The 20,202-nt window shown below is 46.3% G+C and overlaps 1 protein-coding gene across 3 annotated transcripts in view; it reads left to right on the top strand.

Moving 5' to 3' along the window:
* The first annotated feature begins 719 nt into the window (after nt 1–719).
* NMU (neuromedin U) overlaps nt 720–20,202 on the top strand; it is a 696,290-nt gene continuing 676,807 nt past the window's right edge. For 2 of the 3 annotated variants that reach the window (XM_069631628.1, XM_069631629.1), the window contains exon 1: nt 720–1,049. In XM_069631628.1, coding sequence (XP_069487729.1) covers nt 905–1,049 — 145 coding nt within the window. In that variant the 5' untranslated portion in view covers nt 720–904. The remainder of the gene's footprint in view (nt 1,050–20,202) is intronic. The other variant, XM_069631630.1, reaches the window with a different exon arrangement.

The following is a 20,202-nucleotide window of genomic DNA, read 5'->3' on the forward strand; positions in this document are numbered from 1 at the left end:
GCCTAGAAAGTTTCTCAAGGGATGGGATATATAACGTGGACTGGAAACTACTGGAATGCAATTGACTCGAACGATACGAGTATGTCCTAATAGAAATTGCTGAGGTAAGTGAAGGAATTGTGCATAAGTCCCACACAAGAAGTTTCTTTTGATTGATATTCAAAGAAACTACAAAAATGATGTGGTTGGCTTGGCTACATATTGTAGGACCGCCACTTTGTGGCAGTAGTGCGACGGATGTGCATGAAAAGAGGATGGCTGAGCTTCTGGAATCAAATGATTCAAGTCTGAACTGAAATGGTGTGGGGGCAGAGAAATGGGTTTTAGGGAATCTACATAGAAACTGCATTTTGAGAAATCATCGCTCCCCTCTCAATTGAGCAAATATGCATGGGTGGAGGGTTAGGAGTATGCATAAACTGCGGCGATGCTGTTGGCTTAGTACTACCTATATGCCGACCCCTGGGATCCCACCATCCCTCAGTTGCAATAGGTCGTGTCAACAAGCTAGGTCGTGCAATTAATGCTCTGAGTCACCTTAGTGTCTCTGAGTAACAGACCCCGAGAGAATACTATTCGGTGACGTCACTACGCCTGGGCGCGGAGACTCCCTCACCAGCGCGCAGAGGAAAACTAAAAAGGTGGGGGTTAGGGGGGTGAGGAGAGGATTGGGCTTGTGACGTGCCATTTGGGTCTACGTGCGCTGCCCACGTGCTTTGCGGGTTTAAAAGTTTGGCGAACAGTGACAACTCAAGAACAGAAACCAGCAAGAGGCAAAGCCTGACTCTGCAAACGGAACGGAGAAGTGCGAGGGGCAGTAGCCAGGGGAGCACGAGGTGACGCCGCGCGGAGCCCGCAGCAACTGCCCGAGTCCACAAGACCTGCTCCCCGAAATTTGGCGGAGATGAGGCTCGGCGGCTGCAGACAGCCTGCTGTGCAGAGCTCGCACACTCGCAGCTGCGGCCCCAGAGGGCAGCTGCCCCCGGTGTGCAGCGCCCCGCTGCTGCTGCTACTCCTGCTTCTCGCCTCCTGTATCTGCGTCTGCGGAGGTAAGAGTTCCGCCCCCGCCGCTTCCTGTCCGCCTCAGCGCCAGCGCGCGCAGAGCATGCGCAGCGCACGCAGCTCGCGCGGCAGCAGGGCCAGCCACCTGCGGCGCTCTCCCCACCCCCCGCCGGCGCGCGCCTCCTTCAGCACCCCGGAGAGCGACCGGAAGAAGGCAGCTTATCCTTGCTTCTGCTGTAGCCCAACTCGCCCGGTCCCCACTCGGCCCTCACGCCGCATGGAGACCGGCTCCCTGACCCGGGAGAGGAGGGCACGCTGTGCGCAGTAACATGCCACAAGTTGACGGCTCACCTCTCACAGCGATAGTGGTGAATGGTCGTTGCGAGGTTTGAATAAGTTGAGAGCAACCCCGCAGTGTAACGAGCGCGTACTGTCGAAAATTGGAACTGGTCCAGTATGGGGGCATCTACGGTATTAGGCATAGTGTATCGTAGAGATGTTCCGCGCAGCAAATCTCCATAAACTGTCGCATGCAGCTTGCCAAATACGAACACGGAAACGGGTCTGTCCCCCAAAAAACCTTCTCCGACTCTTTCTCTCTAATACACACTGCCCCATCAAAAGCGCTTCTCTGGTCGCTCCAAGGGGAGACTCCCCAAACACCGATATACTCATGCTGCTCTCTTAACCAAATGCCACACCACTGCGGATGCGTGTGCTTCTGAAACATCTATATAATTAATTAGTCAGACGCATCGCTCATGCAGTCCTGTGTCACGTCTGCCTATGCCTCCTTCCACGCTTCTCAGAGTTTAGAGGTCCTATCCTGTCTGTCCGCCCTTTATTTCGCCAACTGTTCCCTCGTTCGTTCTCTCATTTTCCCACTCTTTCTCTCGACCCTTGTTGTCATTTCCCTCTCCGTCTCTCGTCCTCTCATTCTCCCTCTTTTTCTTTTCCCCTCTGTTCCTCTCATTATCCAACTCTCGGCTTCGCTCATTATTTCCAGTATCCCCTCTTGCTTCCAAGTTCCTTTAACCTCTTCGCCTCTTAATCTTTCCACTTTCTCGTCTTTTTTTTCATGCTCTCTTTCATTTACTCTTTCTCACGCCTCTCTGTCTCTCCCATCCATGTCTCTCTCCGACCCTCTTCTCTCCTGCGCGTCTCCACCGCTCTCTTTCATCACTCCCCCCTTTCTTTCCTCGTCCCTCCTTCTCCCTCTCTCTGTGCTCGTTGATTACTGAATAGTCTGAAATGTCTACCCAGACGTTAGCGGTGCGTGAAAGTTTGAAACGGTGTGGAACAGATTCGCAAACAAGTTCCTGGTAGTAACTGACTTACTCCTGGCAAGAAACCAGTAAGTGATGAGTAGGCAAAAGTAACTTAAATGTAAATCCAATATTCTCTCTCCAGGGGTAACTCAGAGGTAATTCTTTGTGTCGGCCCCTCATTTTTTAAACGTTTCGTGCGACACAGCCAATACAATTACACGTTGTTCATCATGTTGGGAAATACAAATGCCATTAAAGGGCCAGAGAACACCTACGTGCCACTGAGATACGTCTGCTTAAGCGAGAGTGCGAACAGTGTCTGCAAAAGCTGGCCGACTACCTGGGCTGGATTGGTTATGACAGAGGCACAATGGCCTGATAGTGATGTTGTAGTACTTTAAATGCCGCGTCTCACTGTGTTCTGCTTGCAATGAGAGCTAGAGTCTGCACTCCATGCGTCTGGAAAAGTAGAACTTTGGTGCTGGGACCACACACCAAAGGCTTAATTTCAGGGGTCGTCACGCGTAGGCGCTGTCCAAAGTAAGCATTCAATCGTGCCGGCTCTTGGGCTCTTTTCTTGTGTCATCTCGCGACATTTGGACCATGGTATTTAAGTGTTGCTTTAGAGGTAGACATGTAAGTTTACTAAAATATCTGGGGGATACGTTTGCCCCCATGCTTGGTTGTCTTCCTACACCTGACCAGTGATTCCGCTTGCAGCATCATCCCAACATTACGCTATTGGGTGACCTGATATCAAGGCAGCCAATCAGTGGCCCCTTCCCAGGATGAGAAGGAAGACAGTGCAAGTCTGCCAGGAAAAGTTTAATGGGTTCGATGCCAAAGCTTCACGAATTACAAAATGCTGGAAATGGAACCAACCCGCTGCTTCATTTACTGAAAGCCACACGACTATAAGGTCAAGCCATCACACGCATTGTACACGGTTGAATTCCTTCTCAGAGCTGACCTTATCTATACAGCTAAGTACCCTGTGATGGGAAAAGATACTGGGCCAGGGGAAGTGCCTGAAAGATGTTCTGTGCAGTACTGCCTGTATGAGAGCATTGATTATTCGCATCACTGGGGCCACAGGGAAATATGATTCACAACAATGGTCCTGGTACTGCTGGTGCAAGCACTGATGGATAAGTGGACACATTTGATCAAACTATGAATTGGCATGGAACGATTGCTTCTAATCACCCGCTACTCCGATGATTTTGCTGCACCAAGTCTGTTATAGTTTTCACTAGTGGACTACCAAGGGTCAGTAACCAGTGGAACCAAGATGTTGGCGACTGTTTCCCCATATTATGTTTTCCCAATGATTACTGACACATTGTGTAAGTGTTGGCAATAAAAAGGCAGTGGGTCTTTATTGTACATTACGTAGTATTACCCAGCATAATAGTCATAATAATAATAACCATATCATACATAATGTACAGAGGGGTATCCGGTCATATTTTCGAAAACATATTTTCGAATGACCATTATGTCGAAAACATTTTGCTGAAATTGTTTTTTTCGAATGTTTTTTTTAATTTTATATGTTTTTTGTGCTTCGTTAGTAAAAAAAGTGTAAATAAAAAAAACGGGTTTTGGAGAACCCCCATTTAACACCCATTTAAAAAAAACATTCTAAAAAAAAGATTTTCTTTAAATTTGGCGTCGAGAAAATGGCATTCGAAAATATGGGCTTCGAAAATATCACTTTAAACCGTACAGAGTTCCAGGGTTGTGGCCCTTGGCCCGTGCCGTCTCCCTCTTCCCACGACGACGTGGGCCCCATTCGTGGCCCTGTGACGTGGACCCCGTTCGAGACCCTGTATTTCTTTTCTTCTCCCCTTTTTGTACTTCTTTTCTTGGGTGGGTGGGTTCTTGGGGGGGGGGGAGTTATCTGCGTAAGCAGGTCAACTTGTGGTGCACTGTACAGCGCACTCAGGTTTGTGCTGTTTGCTGCCCAGGCAGCTCCTTATATTTCCTCAGGATGGCCCTAGGCACTGCATGTGTGTGGGGGCGGATTCCCCTGCCCCCGGCTGGCGCCGACGGCAGTTAGTGCCTCCTTGTGACCCTCGCAGGACACAAGCTGTTATTTCCTGCCCCTTGGATTTCTCCTGTAGGTGCGGCACATGTTAACGTGCTTTCGCACCTTGCTGGGGCCCCATCCTAACCTTTCTTCCTGTCCCTTTGTAGCTGAGGGAGAGGGGAGGAGCACAGAACAAGCAAAGTTTGTTCAGCCACGGCCGAAGCTACCCCTCTTTCAGTTCTTTATGGGGTACCACAAGGGGCAAGCTTGTCGCCATGTCTGTATAATCTGTTCATGGCCCCTATCATTTTCATGCTTCAGGAGGAGGGGGTTGTGTTTTCTAATTATGCAGACGACACCCAATGTGTCATCTCTTTAACGGGTCATCACAAAAATGATGAGGAGGAGGTTAATAGAGTATTTGCACTGATTGAAAAGTGGATGCTTTACAACTTCCTAGCTCTGAACCGCAGCAAGACAGAGCTGCTGATTGTAGGCAGTTCTAAGGGGCTCAACAACTTAGATCAAGCCCATAGTGCATTTAACTTGGGAAATGATATTATCTCCCCATTATCAAAAACAAAAATCTTAGGAGTAATACTGGACCCGACATTAAGTATGAAAGCACATGTTTCGTCTGTGGTGGCGGAGGTAGTTTATTACACTAAATTGTTGGCTCACTTGAGGCCCATGATTTCCCAAGAAAGCGCTGAGACAATAGCCAGGGCAATAATCGGTGCTAAGTTGGACTATTGTGGCAGTTTCCTGCTGGGTATCAGTCAACGAGAATTGCATAGACTTCAGGTCGCCTAGAATTGGGCGGTCAGAGTAGTACTCAGACTCCCCAGGCACAGCCATGTAACCAAGGCTAGACGCTCCTTGCACTGGCTCCCTGTTGAATCCCGGATTCATTTTAGAGTGCTAGTTATAGTCTTTAAATGCTGGCTTAAAATAACGCCAGCATATCTACAACAGTACATAAAAGAGAAGTTCAGATCATACAGCCAAGATGTAAGACATAAAAAGCAGAAAAGGGAGCATTTAATGTGAAGGCCTCCTCGCTTTGGAATAATCTTCCCATAAGCTTGAGGAGGCACTCCTCTCTCCTCACTTTTAATAAGGAATTGAAGACCCTCTTATTCGCCTGACATCTTTAAAAAAACTCGGATACTCCCTACGGTACCGTCTTCTGACTGGGATCTTACAAAATCTCCTTAAGGCCTCCTGGACCTCTCCTTTTATTGTTGACTTACTCTGTCAGTTTTGTTTTTTGTCCTTTTCTGTAGTCCGCGTCTTTATGCCCGAGGGTCAATAGTGCGCATAACAAATGTAATGTTGGGCAGACAATGTCTGCTGCATGTGTTCTGCCCCTACCCCTGTGCCCTGCTTGCCCCCAGATTACTTGCTCGTGCTTTCGAGCTCCGGGGTGCCCCCTCAGCAGCGCTGCCAATATTATGATATTCAGAGACTACCAGGGGTGTCAAACGCAATCGAGCTGAGGGCCAGTATGGATTGTGAAACGTGCCTCTCTCTCAGGCGGCTCCACTGGTTCTATGACAATGAAAGCATAATAGTGCACAGTGGCGGCTGGTGGATTGTCACCCTAGTTGGTGCAAGTGAGCAAGTGAAGTGAGCCTGCCTGAAACGTCTCAAGAAGGGTTTAGAGGGGGATATCCCTGCCCTCTTCCCCCCACCCCTGCCAACAAATTGTAAAAAATCGCATGAAACTGTGATTTACAGCAAACATTTCAGGACGAATTAAAATAAAACCTTTATGTAGGTGGACATGCAATAGTCCAATACTGCAGATGCAATATTACCCAAAGGACACAGGAGCATTTCATTGTAGCAAACCGTGGACATAGCCATCCAACCATATACCCCCTAGAAACAATGGATGCAGTGTTGACAAATCTATATTTCAGGCACCCCATTACTCAAGCAGGGCCTGGTACCTTTGCCCATACAACACCGCGGGAAACGTCAGCAAAAGGACACCATCTTAAAAACATTTAAGGTTTTGGAAGGGCTGTATCTCAAACTGATATTAATGTTGTGGTGTAAGTTCACGACTTTTTCATGCAGGGTAACATTAAGTACTTTGGGCTCTTTGTTTGAAGTAAGACTGTAAACAACACTCCACTGGCAGCACTGCACTAGCCTGCCGAAGGAACATGAGCTAGTAGTTTAATAGCGGGTGTAGATTTGTCCTTGTTTCAGATATTGAACAGTATTCAGCCGTGGCATCCTTGCATGTGCATGTTCCAGGCAACAGCAGTGTGATATAGGGATTTTGTGTGTATCTTGATAAGCTGACCAAATGTGCCTACTCCCATTATAAATGGTGGCAACTTCTTAAGGGATAGCTGCAGCAATCTTAAACCATTCAGATGTTCCTTAAAAGAAAGTGTTTGTTTAATTATAAAATGACTTATTTCTCTGTGCTTAGTGGGTTGGTTTCCTTTTCTCTTGACATTGCGTTTTCTACTTTGCTTTATTTTCCCATTCCTTATGGCTATTTTGATTTTAGTCAGGTGGTGCTCCGAGGCAATCTGCAGACAATCAGCGCATGGTACAGCATCTTTCTCTCACTATACAGGGGCCGATTCATGGAATTTTCGATGCAAGAAATAGGGTACTTGCACGCGCAACTGCGTGCAAATCCCCCTTCGTCGATTTACGGACTCGAATGCGCAGTACTTTTCCTGAACTTGCGTGGAGTTCGTGCTGGCTCGGCACCTCCGTGCGAGCCGCTAAGGGGCTTGTTCAGTGGGCTGGGAAGGGGGTGGAACACTAAAAATGGGGAAGAACTCAGTCCCTCGCACGCTCACAATTGTGCAGAATGAGACGTATTCATGGATGCAATATCACATTCTCTCAGCTGGGAAATGGCCACGCAAGTCCTTCATACGATCCGCCACCCGAAGGCAGCCGTAAGTACACTCGCGAGTAGGATTTTCAGCGTGCAGGTGGGCTTGCATGTCGGATTTCGGGGTGCGTGTACTCAATCGGGGTTCTGATGTAAGTTAGGGGTGCGCGTAAGCAGTCTAGCAGGGTGCAGGAATGTTTTACGTGAGTTTGCACGTAGATTTCCTGAGTTATTGCAGAGTTACGAATGTTTATAAGCATGTTGTCAGGGTGCCGGATACAGTTACGGGTGACCACGCGCAGGGTCTCCGAGTCGCAGGCCTGCTTATGGGGGACTCAACGCACTGTTTGAAGGGTGCGTGTATTCGCGCTATCTGGAGCACACAAAATTAGCTGATTTGGAAGTTTTCTGCTTTGGGTGTGGGCGTGTCGAGGATGTACCAGCTGCGACTTGCAAATATGGTTACTTTGCGCTGTCAATTCCATGAATATGAATGGCACGCTTTTGTCTTTCTGCGCGCAGTCTTGCACAGTGTCCTTCTCGGCACGCAGCCTTGCGCGATTTCGTCCCGGAATTCCATTAATCAGCCCCAGGGAATGTAAATCCACCTGAACAGAGGGGACTTTTCTTTGCTTTCCCTTGTCAAAGCATATTTTAGTGCAATGTGCATGGTCCACCTGGAGGGCCCGAAGCAGGAGCTTCTGGAGTATGATGTTCCCAGTTGGCCTGATGTTTGACACTGGACTATACATTTGTCAAACATGACCCCAAACAAGGTAACTAGCTGCAATTAGCACCCTGATGGGGGAACCAGCCAATCAGGTGGCTAGGAATGCGGGCTGAAGCCGACGATCTCAGCCCGTGTTCCAAGCCGCCTGCCAGCTGGTTCCCCCAACCGCCGTCTTCCCCCCCCACTCTTCATCCCCTTATATTTATTTTATTCACATTCTCAGCCCCCCACCCGCACATACCTCATTTTGGCGGCGGCAAGTGCCGCAGCCGCTCCTTTCTCTCAGCTCCCGATGGCTGCCACGGAAAGGGAAGAGGGGCTCGGTATGGAGCCCCATTTTTTATTTCCATGGTGGCCATCTTGGAACAGTCTTGTTTTTCCTTGAACGGGACGCTGCAAGCTGCTCCGTTCATGGAACTGAAAATACTTTCAGTTAGCCCTGTGCCAGCTCATGGGACGGGTGCTAATGGTGTGAAGCACCCGTTCTAAGGGCTGGAATGTGTGGTAATGCCCGAGTCTGAGTGAAAACTCAGTTAAAATGCTCTGCCTCAGGATGAGGTTACTCATATAGACTAGTGCCAAGGCCTGTAGGTATTTAAATAGGATATATATAGTATTTTAAAGGCGATTCTGTCTTTCTCCAGTAGCCAGTGCAATGATAGCATGGGGGCGCTTAAAATACAGTGCTTTTTTGAACATCTCTTTATTGGCATTTGAAAGAAAACACAGAACTGTCAATAAAAGGCTAAACAAAAAACATATGAACTGGCTGAAATACTAGTGTTTTTTTAATACCACAAAACAGCCAAACGGCAACGTTTTGCATTGCCTAAAGTTTGGAATTGCTAATTGTGGGCATTTCATCATAAACAGAATTACAGTAGTTGAACCACAAATTCATAAATGGACCCACCATGATGGCTTGATCAGTAGTCGGGAGGCAATGTTCAATATTCCTAAGCAGAGTGATTTAAAGGAAGCAAGATTTTTTGATGTTCCTCATACGATTTATTTTTAACTCTATGCCAGTTGTTGACCTGAATGATGAGTGTCACGAACTCAGGATACCCTCCCATTATTAAATGAAATTTTCCCAGTTGACCAAGGATGAGAACAATCCTTTAGTAGCCCGTCTCTTCAACATCTAACAGATCACACTCTGTACCCTCTCCCAGTTTTAGGTTAAAGTATTTTCCATTGAGAAGTATTAAAAGGGTGCCCCACCTCTATGCTTATCAAACTCAAGTTAATGGTCTCTTTCAGCTGAACCACACTTGATCTCCCCTTGACCAAAATAGGGACTATAAAAGTTAATTGTGGCCAACGTATGATTCTCTTTATCTTTAGCCTCAGTGCTTGTTTGATCCAGTGCTGTCTGAGCAGCAATGAGCCGCACATGCAGTACTACCCAATGTTTAATTCCCTAGAACATCTCCCCTTCCTATTTTTGATTGCAGGAATATGATGTGCACAATAGCCAGGCACGTGCATAGGGTTAGGTGACCATGTTTCCTGTGTCATAACTACATCAAGCCTATCAAATGGCTCCATTCTGGATGAGTTTCAACTTCATATTTTGACAGTGGGTAGAGGGTGACAACTCATCCTTTACTTTGGTCGTTGTCCATCAGGTGCGTTGTACCTATTGGCAGCTACCCAACGACTAATGCATAAAGACTGACCAATGGGTGCCTAGTTATAATTAGCACACAGGCGGATGTGGCAGCCAATCAGATTGCTTGAATGGCAGGCAGTATCCCATGATCCAAGTCCGTGTTCTGCGCAAGCTGTCTGCATCTACCTTACAATGTTATCTCCTGCCCCCACCGTCCCCTGTATCGTTGTCTACCCTTGACCCACCCCTCCCGTCCCCCCTGCCACATACCTGTTGGTTAATTGGTCCTCTGCACTACTCCTGGGAATGGAAAAAGGGCTGTGCATAGAGGCCAGCCTTCCATGGCAGCCTCCATCAGTGAGCGTTTTGTTTGAATGGACAGGTCGCAGCGAACTCAGGACCCATTAATTAAAGCAAATACCTTGCTACCAGCACACCAGTTTTTTTTATTTTTTTAAACATGTTTATTTTTGATCGACACACCAGAGAAAAGCAGATTACAACATATTCTTTCTTGACAATCCATACAGCTCATTGATCATCTCCTCCCATACCAACCCCATTCCCGCTCCCCCTCAGTTAACGTCCAAATCTTGTTCTTCTGATCGTTGCGTCATCTCCGTGCTCCCCAGCACACCAGTTTTAAAACCTGAGGTGCTAATAGCCCTTTAGGAACTTCACAGGCTGTTAACATCGCTGGGGTCCGGTGTTAGGGCCCAAACGCATGTTACCTCTGTTACCGTGTGTTAATCCTGCTGAGGGGATTATTATTGCATATTACAGCTAGCATAGGAAGTAGTTATCTAACATAGCCATTCCCGTTTCCTTGTCACCTTTCTTAATATCAACAGTAATACACTGTGATCCCTGGAAATATCACTACGCCCATGAGTGGGATCCAAACATGTATTTTGCCAACTGGTGTCCCCTATATTCTTGTGATTAAAGTCTGTTACAGATGTCCCGCTCTAGTGCACACAGTCAGGCATTGTCCTCAACAGACGCCATAGGCGGGCATTTATTGTTCCATGGGACTGTGTTCCATACAAATGGCGCAATTTTAGTTCCACCTTATTCTGCCCTGAAATTATGTTCTAGGTTGCTTTACTCCCTGGTTGATTTTCATTGTGTTATATTGTATTATTAGTTCACTTTACCTTAACCATATGAGAAAAATAAGCCCATATTTAAACTAATGACTGTGGCAATTAGAGTGTCAGACTATCTCTGCATGTCGAAATGTAAGCTCTATAAAATCCTTCTTGAATATTTTGTATTGAGTAGATACGTGATTTTGTATATTAATGAGCACCTATCTTGTTACATTCTCTCTGAGTGATTGTGGTTGCAATCACTAAAGGCACAGCTTCAGGATGTAGATGCAAATTAGAGTTAGAAACCTCCTTACTAAATACAGCGTTCCACTCAAATGGGACAGCTTCAGTTCTGCATTATTCTACCCCCAAACTATGTTCTTAGGTGCTTTACCCCGGTAGATTATGATTTCTTGATATTGTATCACTATTGCACTTTTCCCATGTAGGGCCCACAGCTATTGGTTTATCCCACTTGTTTGATATTACACCTTATGCCTGAGTGGCAAGCTGTCCTTTGACCCCACGGTTTCTTCTACCAAAGCCCTGCAGTTCCTTTTTTTCTGTGGTATTGCCCAAGTAGCAGTCCAACATTACATCTAACTGTGTGTCTTTGTCATAAATTCAAGCGTAGAAATACTTTTGGCCACCTAATCATTTACCTAGTTCCTCCTAAGGTACAATTGAGGAAACTCCTTCCCATTAAACACTCCTAACCCTAAGACATTTCCTGTGTTATTTTGTTTACTAGGGCCCACTTGAGCACATCTCAAGTTCATCACAAAACCTATCACCAACATTATCCAGTACCTTGTTTTGGCTGGTCTAGATTCTGCCATCACAATATGACTGAGCAGCATATAGTTAACTTCTCATTCTCATGAATACCTATACACTATCATCAGTTATTACACAGGCATCCCTACAACCACAACCGTATCCCATCATCCTCATTTCTTTTGTCTCTCACCTCCGAATGTGTTTGTTTTATTCGTAGTCGCCCTCTTCACCATCACTTCCCACCCCATCGTAACCTTCTCTAATCACCACCTCTCTCAACGTTACCCTGGCAACATCATTGCCGGGCTACAATATGCTAAATAATCTGACACTGGTAGGTGCCGAAAGACCTCTTTGGTGGTGACAGGTGAAGTAAAAAGACTTCATAATATAACATAACTTTTGACACTGTGTTGTTAATATGTATTCAACGGCCTGTGCGATTTATGAGTATAAGACCTCCACGTGGGACCGCATATGTGTTATGCTGGATTGTCCTTCCCATTTCTAAGATGAAATCCATGGTAAATGTTCCTTCTAGTGCTGTTGGTTGATGGGCTTTTAGTATGAGAATCTGTAGATGTTCAATTTATTTTGGTGATATCACCATTGAGCTTATTTGTGTATATTATCTGTTTTCTAATTAATGAGAGCATGTTAATCAAAGTAATTACAATTGTGTCTAATACTTAGCCAGGCAAATTGAATACGTGTTTGGGATTGTGGGACTCAAGCACAAACCAATATCACCTTGAGCTTTAAGGTATGTGTTTTGAGATAATTTTAGGCATATTTAGTCATGCTCAAATTCCTGCATTGCGGTTCACTATTGTGCATTCACTTGATTAATCAATTTTTGTTTGGAACGCCTGCCCTGTGGCACTCCTTACGCTCAAAGGGGGAATCCCCCCTTTACCCTTACCCCTTTTGCCTGCCAACCTCTTCATTCAAAGTGGGGTTCTCCTCAATGCTCACTGCTGTCTGGTCCCCTCCCCCAGCTTTCTCTTGTCTGCTTCCTTTCCTAAAATACCCTCCCTGTTTCCCCCTTACGCTACCCAAGTTCCTCTCATTCTCCACCCAATTATGACCCTTCCCTGGCCCCGCCTAACTCATGCATTAACCGGTCCATGCACCACCATTAGCACCACGATCAAGACCTGTGCTGCAAATTCGGAGCAGTTAATACCCACACTGCTAATGGCAGCATGGTGAAGATATGCCACCTTTTTGATACGTAAGCAGTGAAATGTGGTCCTGCACCACGTATTGAGCATGTCAGTGCCTGTTTTGAAGTAGCTCTTTTGTACAGATCCATCACTTAGCCGTTATGTGTGTTGGATAAATCACATTATTTAAACCAACCCCACACCAAACCTTTAAATTAATGTGTTAAGAGAATACTGGGATATTGGTGAACCGTGGAGTACACACATTGCAGCATACACCTTGCTACACGTTATGAGACAGTCAAGTCAAAATTCCAAATGCCTGAATAGGTTTTCAGCAGCGAATAGGGTCATTTCCAGATTGTCATATTTCTTTGCGATAGTGACGCGATCTGGTATCAGCAGCAGGCAGAGTTTAATGATTTAAGAAAGCTACTATCTTCCCCCAAACAGCAACTTTTGGAATGAAAAACAGCAACACACACACCCGCCAACCTTCCTAAACAGTCATTTGCTTCCTCCGTCTTTGTATGGTTTTGTTTTCAGGGAAAAGGTTCATCCAAAACATGGGATTAGGCTATGTATAGAGTGCCATTGCGTCTAATCTAAGGGAATATGCCCTTGCTCTCTTAAGCGAAGCATTTTCTTTGGAGCAAACACTTCTACAGAGATGCTTGTTTCAGGAAAGAAGCGAGGCCAGTGGCCGCACAGCTCTTCATTTAATTCACGTTAATGATCAAAGAGCTGTCTGCACAGCACAACTCGACTGTCCAATAACTGGCTATGACACAGTTCCCCTCCTGTTTTATTTTGAAGACTTGCTTTATGTAATGCAGCTTCTCTTCTGAATACTCCTTTCAAATTAACAATGCATGTGTACAACTGTTGTAGTAAACCAAAACACAATCTATAGCCATTCAATCTCTGGCTGGGCTCACCTGAAACCACTTTAGGTTCAGTAATGGCCTTTTCACTTTTTTCTTAGACACTTTAGCACCAGGATTTTGGGCTTACTGCACAAAAAATCCCAGACTCGCTTAAAGTGGAAAGGTTGCTTTAATGCGACAGGCCAGTTTACAAAAAACACGCTAACCTGTCTCCATGGCCTTACTGACTAACATATCAATTAACAATCGCCAAAACAAATAAATAAATAATTTACAATTCCTCCCTTCCTGTCCCTTGCTCCCTCCCTTCCCCCTCAATTCATTCCTCTCAACCTTCATTCTCGCTTTCTCCCATCTTCTCCCCGAGGCCACGCCCCTCATTCAATGCCTCTCCCTCCTCTCTGTACCACCAGGTTAGCCTGTTTGTGCAAACAGCACAACCACCCTCCTTTACCGCGCTAGTACTCCATTGTGCTTCCACCAACCTGTCTCCAAAGGGCCATGTCCCCGGAAACACCATTGCCTCCGTTACCTCCACCATTCTCCCCTCAACACCAATCTTCCTCCAACCTATTCTATGACCTGCAGCCAGGCTGACCTGCCACATCAGCAACATTATGAACTCTTTAACATAACATTGTCCCATTCTACTGCCTCAGCCTGTCTCACAAAACTACCAGCCCCTTATGATAGACCTCCCTCACCCCGTCTCTGACCCAAAATGCTAAACTTGGGGGAAACAAAACAAACACCAAGACCAACATAATGAAAAAAGGGGGCGAGAGGGTGGGGACAAAATCAACGTCCCAGCGGTCACTTGCACCCGAACCTTCCCTGCCTCTATTTATATCCGTTATGACGCTCTATGCGCAGGCCAGCTGTGGAGCGCCCAAAACCACCCAGGGGAGAAACGCTTGCGCATAACCCACTGGGCCCCCCCTTTGGGCTTACTGCACAAAAAAATCCCAGACCCTCTTAAAGTGGAAAAGGTTGCTTTAATGTGACAGGCCACAGCTTACAGAAAAGATGCTAACCTGGCTCCCTGGCCTTACAAACTAACAGATCAATTAACAATCGCCAAAACAAATAAATAAACAATTTCAAATTCCTTCCTTCCAGTCCCTTGCTCCCTCCCTACCCCCTCAATTCCTCTCAACCTTCATTCCTGTTTTCTCCCATCTTCTCCACGAGGCCACACCCCTCCTTCAATACCTCTTCCCCCCTCTTTGCACCCCTGGGTTAGCCTGTTCATGCAAACAGCACAAGTCCCCTCCTTTACCGCGCTAGTACCCCATTGTGCTTCCCCCAACCCTCCTAAAAGGGCCATGTCCCAGGCACCAGAAAAACCCTCCCCTAAGGTGGTCTTTCTGCCCCACCCATAACACACCTCTCCTTTACCTACAACTCTTTATACTAACTAACAAGTTTTTTATACATCGCACACACACCCAAAGGCCTGAGGGCGCTCACATGACAAACAACAAGGAACAAAAAAGAGTACGCTGTCGGGAGGCTTAGCAGGGTCGGTCAGGAAGGCTTTCAGAAATGAAAAGATAGCATTCTTAGTTCATTTATGTGTCAAAGAGAAATCATTTGAGACGTTTTCTAAATTGCGGAGTGAATGCGCAGCCCTTAATATCCAGTGGAAGCAGGTTTCAAAGTCATGGGGCCCAGGCAATAAAGCTTGCACCACCAAGTATTTTCAAGGTAACACAAGGTTGCTCCAGTAACAGTTTGTTATTTGAACGTAGCGTCCGGTGAGGGGTCGCTTTTTTTTCACTCTAGTAGCGAGATAGCCTGGTGCTTCACCCATCATGCATTTATATACTATGACAGCACCTTTGAAATGTATTTGCTGTTCAATGGGAAGCCAGTGAAGTTTCCTTTGGTATTCTGAGACGCAAGTTTGATGTGTAAGCCCACAAACTGCTCGATATGCACTGTTTTGCAGTACCTGAAGTTTTTTAATGTTACCTTTTGCCGTCCCAACAAGGAGGCTGTTATCGAGTCCCTGTTAGATTCCGATAGATATGAATGAATCTGCCATAGCAGGTGTAAAAAGTAGGAGCATGTGGACCTTAGATGGGAAACATGTTTTTGAAATGACTGGTGGGAATAAAAATGACACCCAACATCTTTACTGAATCCGACATACGGATGGAATTCCCATTGATCACAAAAGCTTTATATTGTGGATCCAGGTTCTTTAATCTGTGGGGAGTTCCCATGATGAGTAGCTCTGTTTTCTTGTCACTGAGTGCCAGGGAGTACAGAGCCATCCATTTCTGGATTACCCCAAAGACCCTGTTAACATTTGCCACGTCCTCCTCATAGATCCCAGATAGCTTGAAGACTATCGGGGTATTATCTGCATAGTTGGCAAATTTAACACCCAAGGATTGCAAAAGGTTGCGAAGTACTTGATGTAAATGTTAAATAACAGAGGAGACAGGCAGCATCCCTGAGGAACACCGCAGGTTACATGTATCTTCTGTGACTGAGATGTCCCCATTCTGGGCCGGAGAAACAAATTCAGACATGATACAGCCATTGGGGAACATCTGCCTACATGTTCTAATCTTTCTCCCAGTAGGTTGTGATCAACCATATCAAATGCAGACGATAAATCTAGTAAAAGCAACAGGGCGGAGTTTCCCTCCTCGATGATCTCCGTAATGTTAGTTTTAAGGTGTAACAGAGCCGTCTTGGTTCTATGGTTGACCCTAAAGCCTGATTGTTCTTTTACTAGGATATTGTGTGTGTGTCTACAAAAGTTTGATACTGTGAACAGACCACCTTGTCGATTATCTTTAAAATAAAAGGCACATTGGTTATGGGGTGGTAGTTGCCAGGATCCAGTGGATCAAGATTGGTCTTTTTTAACAGAGGAGTGATCCATGCTTCTTTGATGACCTCGGGCACATAGGCCTGTGCGAAGGAGTGGTTAGTATAGATGCCAAGTCTTTAAGGAGGGAGAATGGGAAGATGTCGCCTTTGCAAGACGTAGGCTTCATCTTATCTATAATTTGCAGTAGTTCTTGTTCTGAGATCGCACAAAAGGAGAAGAGGTTGATACTATGGGTAGAGTCTACACAATTTCGGGTATCATGGTCGTTCACTAAAGAATGTGTTTCAATCTGTCTTTGGATGTTAGCCTGATGCTGTAGTGTCTTTTGGCAGAAACTATCTAAAATGTTCTGTCACCAGCCATCATCCAAGATGAAGGAAGGTTCAGTGGTGGAGCTCTTAAGTTCTTGAAGGACCGAGAAAAGTTCCTTGGATTTAGATGGTGCCCCTTCTATCCTGGCATTAAGCTTAATGCTTTTTGCTTCAAAGATTGTATTTATGTACAATTTGACGGCTTGTTTGTGGGCTATGGTTGTAGCGGCTGAGGGATGATTTATCCACAAAAGCTCTGCCTTCCTCTTATTCCCTCTGCATAAGGGTAGAAAATGACGTCGCTTTTGCTTCGTAGATTTAGTTGGCCGGAGAGGGGCAAGGGAATCAAAGGCTTTATTAGTGGCTAGTCTTAGAGAGGTAGTAAACTCCTCCAAGGGTACTTTACGGGCAAGTAAGAGTAGTAGTGGCTACTTTATAGCTAGTTTGAACGCTTTAGGGGTGATATTCTTGTGGTTGCGTGTTTTGCTGGGTAATGTAGTTTGTTTAGAGGAGCTGCCGAGCACCAGAGGGATTCCAAAGTGGAGTAGAGAGTGGTCAGACCTGGTGCATTTCTCAATTTGGTTTAAAAATGCTGGTTGGTTTTTTGATAACAGCCAATCTAATATGTGCCCAGTGTTGTGAGTGGGGTATTTGCAAACTGATCATACCCCAAAGTTGTAAAAGTCTGTAAAAGCGATGATGCTTCTGGGTCCTATAATATTCTGCCATCCTGACATCACACAAGTAGTACATGTTTCCCTTGAGTGACAAGTGCACCCAAATTTACCGAAACAATTCATAATCCTCATAAATGATCTCCTGGTCCACCAGTGTTCGCACCCCCCAGGGCCTGCAAAACTTCACCATCTCCCCGGTGATCTTTTTCCTTGTTTGTTCCACCGCCCCTTCCTTCACATCCCCCTTCCACACCCTTCTTGGCATCAACTTGGTTCAAACCAAACCCACCCTGGGCCATGTATCCCTCAACCAACTCACATCCCTCTTCATTGTTTTCAACAGTGCCACACCTGTATCCCTAACCAAATCATTCTCCCTGCATGTAAAATTAGTTGCCGAAACCCCATGGCGCTCCCTCATACCAGCCAGCATAGGCAACAGTTGGTCCCACCTGAGCCCCCCTGACCCCAGACCCCAACTGGGTCCCGAAAACCCTTTTCGCTGCCCCTTTCCCTACCCACTTCACTATGGAGTGTCTGCATATCCAGATCTGAGGCAACTCACCACTCCTCCGTGCCACATCTGCAAAAGAAACATTTTTGTGAGCCTTCTCTCCAATGATCCTAATCGCCCCCCCACATGCCTTTGTTACCTAACAGCTCCCATTTCCCAAATCTCTAATGTATCCCTTGTAGTTGACCGATTTCCACCACCCCAAACTCTTAATATTTTCTTCAGACAGACCCATCCTGCTACCTTTGGATGCGGCCCCCATCCTAAACGAATGAGTCCCAAAATCCTCAGCTTTCTCACCCAAAACCAACAGTGCTCTCTGCATAGCACCCAAGACCTGAGATGCTGTCACCTCTGACCCGCTTTCATGCTGGAAAATCAAACCCTCTCTTCCTTCACATCTTTCCCGCACAATGCTCCGAAATTCACTGGGCACAGCTCCTTACTGCCTCTGTCCAGATGCACCCAAAGACCTTTGCCCTTCTGATCCATTTCTGATCTACACATTTTTATAACCAAACTGTTTTCAGACAGCTGTACGTGCCTCCACAGCAAACCTCCTTTACCTCTCCTCCCTGCTACGACACCCGGAATGCCCCAAAAGCAACCGAACAAAACATGTCCAAAACATGTAACGTTTCCACGATGACCAGCACACACCCTCAATAACCCTGGATAACTTCAATAACAGGGCCACTGAAACTGGTCTCCTGCTGTCCTTGCCCCTCCTTTTCTCCCTTGCCCATCCTTCCAACATCCTGCTTGCCATTTCTCCCCCACTAGGCTGAAAACCCCCAAACATTTCCCTTAAAAGGCTATGCCCGTCAATTTCCCCACTATCGTCGCCCTAGACCAACCCTTGTAAACACACCTCAATATAAATTCAATCACATCCTCCCTCCTTTTCTCCTCTGCATCCTCTATGCTCTTCCAACTGCACGCCCCCCTAGTCCAACCATGCTCTCCTGTATGCAGCCCACGATGCTGTGGCTAGTGACCACGCTACTAAACTTAGTGCTCTCAATCTCCTAGCCGCCACAGCTCCTCCGGAATCCGCTGCCTTTTCACCTCTGCTTCTGGAGCCATCCCACGGAATCCCTGCCACTGAAAACGAGAAGCATCAGCAATGCCATTATCCTTCCCAGGCACATGAGTTACTCTAAACACTACAATCCACTTCAGGCACCGCAGCACACATTCTCTCATTTGCATAGCTACCCTATGGTCCGTAGTAGACTGCCTTTTTACGATGTTGACCACTGCCTTATTGTCAACGTTAAATTTACTTTTTTATTCTGCAGCTATCCACCCCACAACTCCAGTGCCATTGGAAACAGGAACAACTGCCAAAAGGCTATGCTCCTTCCCCCTCTCTGTCACTGCTCAGGACACTTTTCCGCACACCACCCACCCCTCCAGTACACTCCAAATCCTCCAGAACCTGCCACATCAGAAAAAACGTGCACTTCACAGGAAAACCACAGGATCCCCTTGCAGCCACATTGACACTCCATTGAATTCTTCCAAAAATCTTAGCAAAACCCTGCAACCCTCTGACAGCTTCTGAAATCCTCACCTGGTGATGTGGGTACTTCACCCCCACCATAGAACTTGCCTTGCCACCACCCAACACACGAAATTGAGATGCCCCACTAACCTCTGCATGTCCAGCAGCTTCATTTTCTGGGCCGATATAGCCTTCTCCAGCAACTCTACGAGTCTGCTCACCTTGTCGTCCGGCAAGCATGAGGTCATGGCGACTAAATCCAACTCTTTTCGTAGGAAAGTCAAAACCACAGCTGGCCCTTCAGTCTTATCCTCAGCCAATGGCACACCCAACTCAGGCATCAATGATTGAAAAATCTGTACCATCTGCTGACATTCATGCTCTTTGCCCACCCCACTGATGAAAAGAAAATCATCAAAATAATGCAAAACCAGAACTGTAAGTAAAATCCCACTGCAGAAAAGAGCCAAAACGCTCAAACAATGCACATGAAACTGTGCAGCCCATTGACAACACTTTGTCAACATAAATGTGACCCTCAAACTGCAGTCCCAACAACCAAAAAACCTCTGGATGCACCGGTAGCAAACGAAAATCTGTGTTGATATCACACTTGTCCATGAAAGAACCACACGCTTCCCTCCTCACTAAACCCACTGCCTGATCGACACTGGCACAGGAAACTCCCCAATCCTCTGGTGCAATGAAGTCATTCACTGACATGCACTCTGGCCATGATAAATGATGAATAAATCTGAATTCTCCGGCTGCTTTCTTAGGCATGACCTCTAAAGGAGACACCACCAAATCACCTGGCAGCTCCAGAAATGGTGCAACCAGTCTTCCCACTGCCACCTCCTTTCGCAGCTTCAACCTTACCACTTTCCAATTCTCCCGAGCAG

The sequence above is a fragment of the Ambystoma mexicanum genome, chromosome 6q, assembly GCF_040938575.1.
Source record: "Ambystoma mexicanum isolate Mex_15411 chromosome 6q, UKY_AmexF1_1, whole genome shotgun sequence".
Classification (NCBI taxonomy): domain Eukaryota; kingdom Metazoa; phylum Chordata; class Amphibia; order Caudata; family Ambystomatidae; genus Ambystoma; species Ambystoma mexicanum.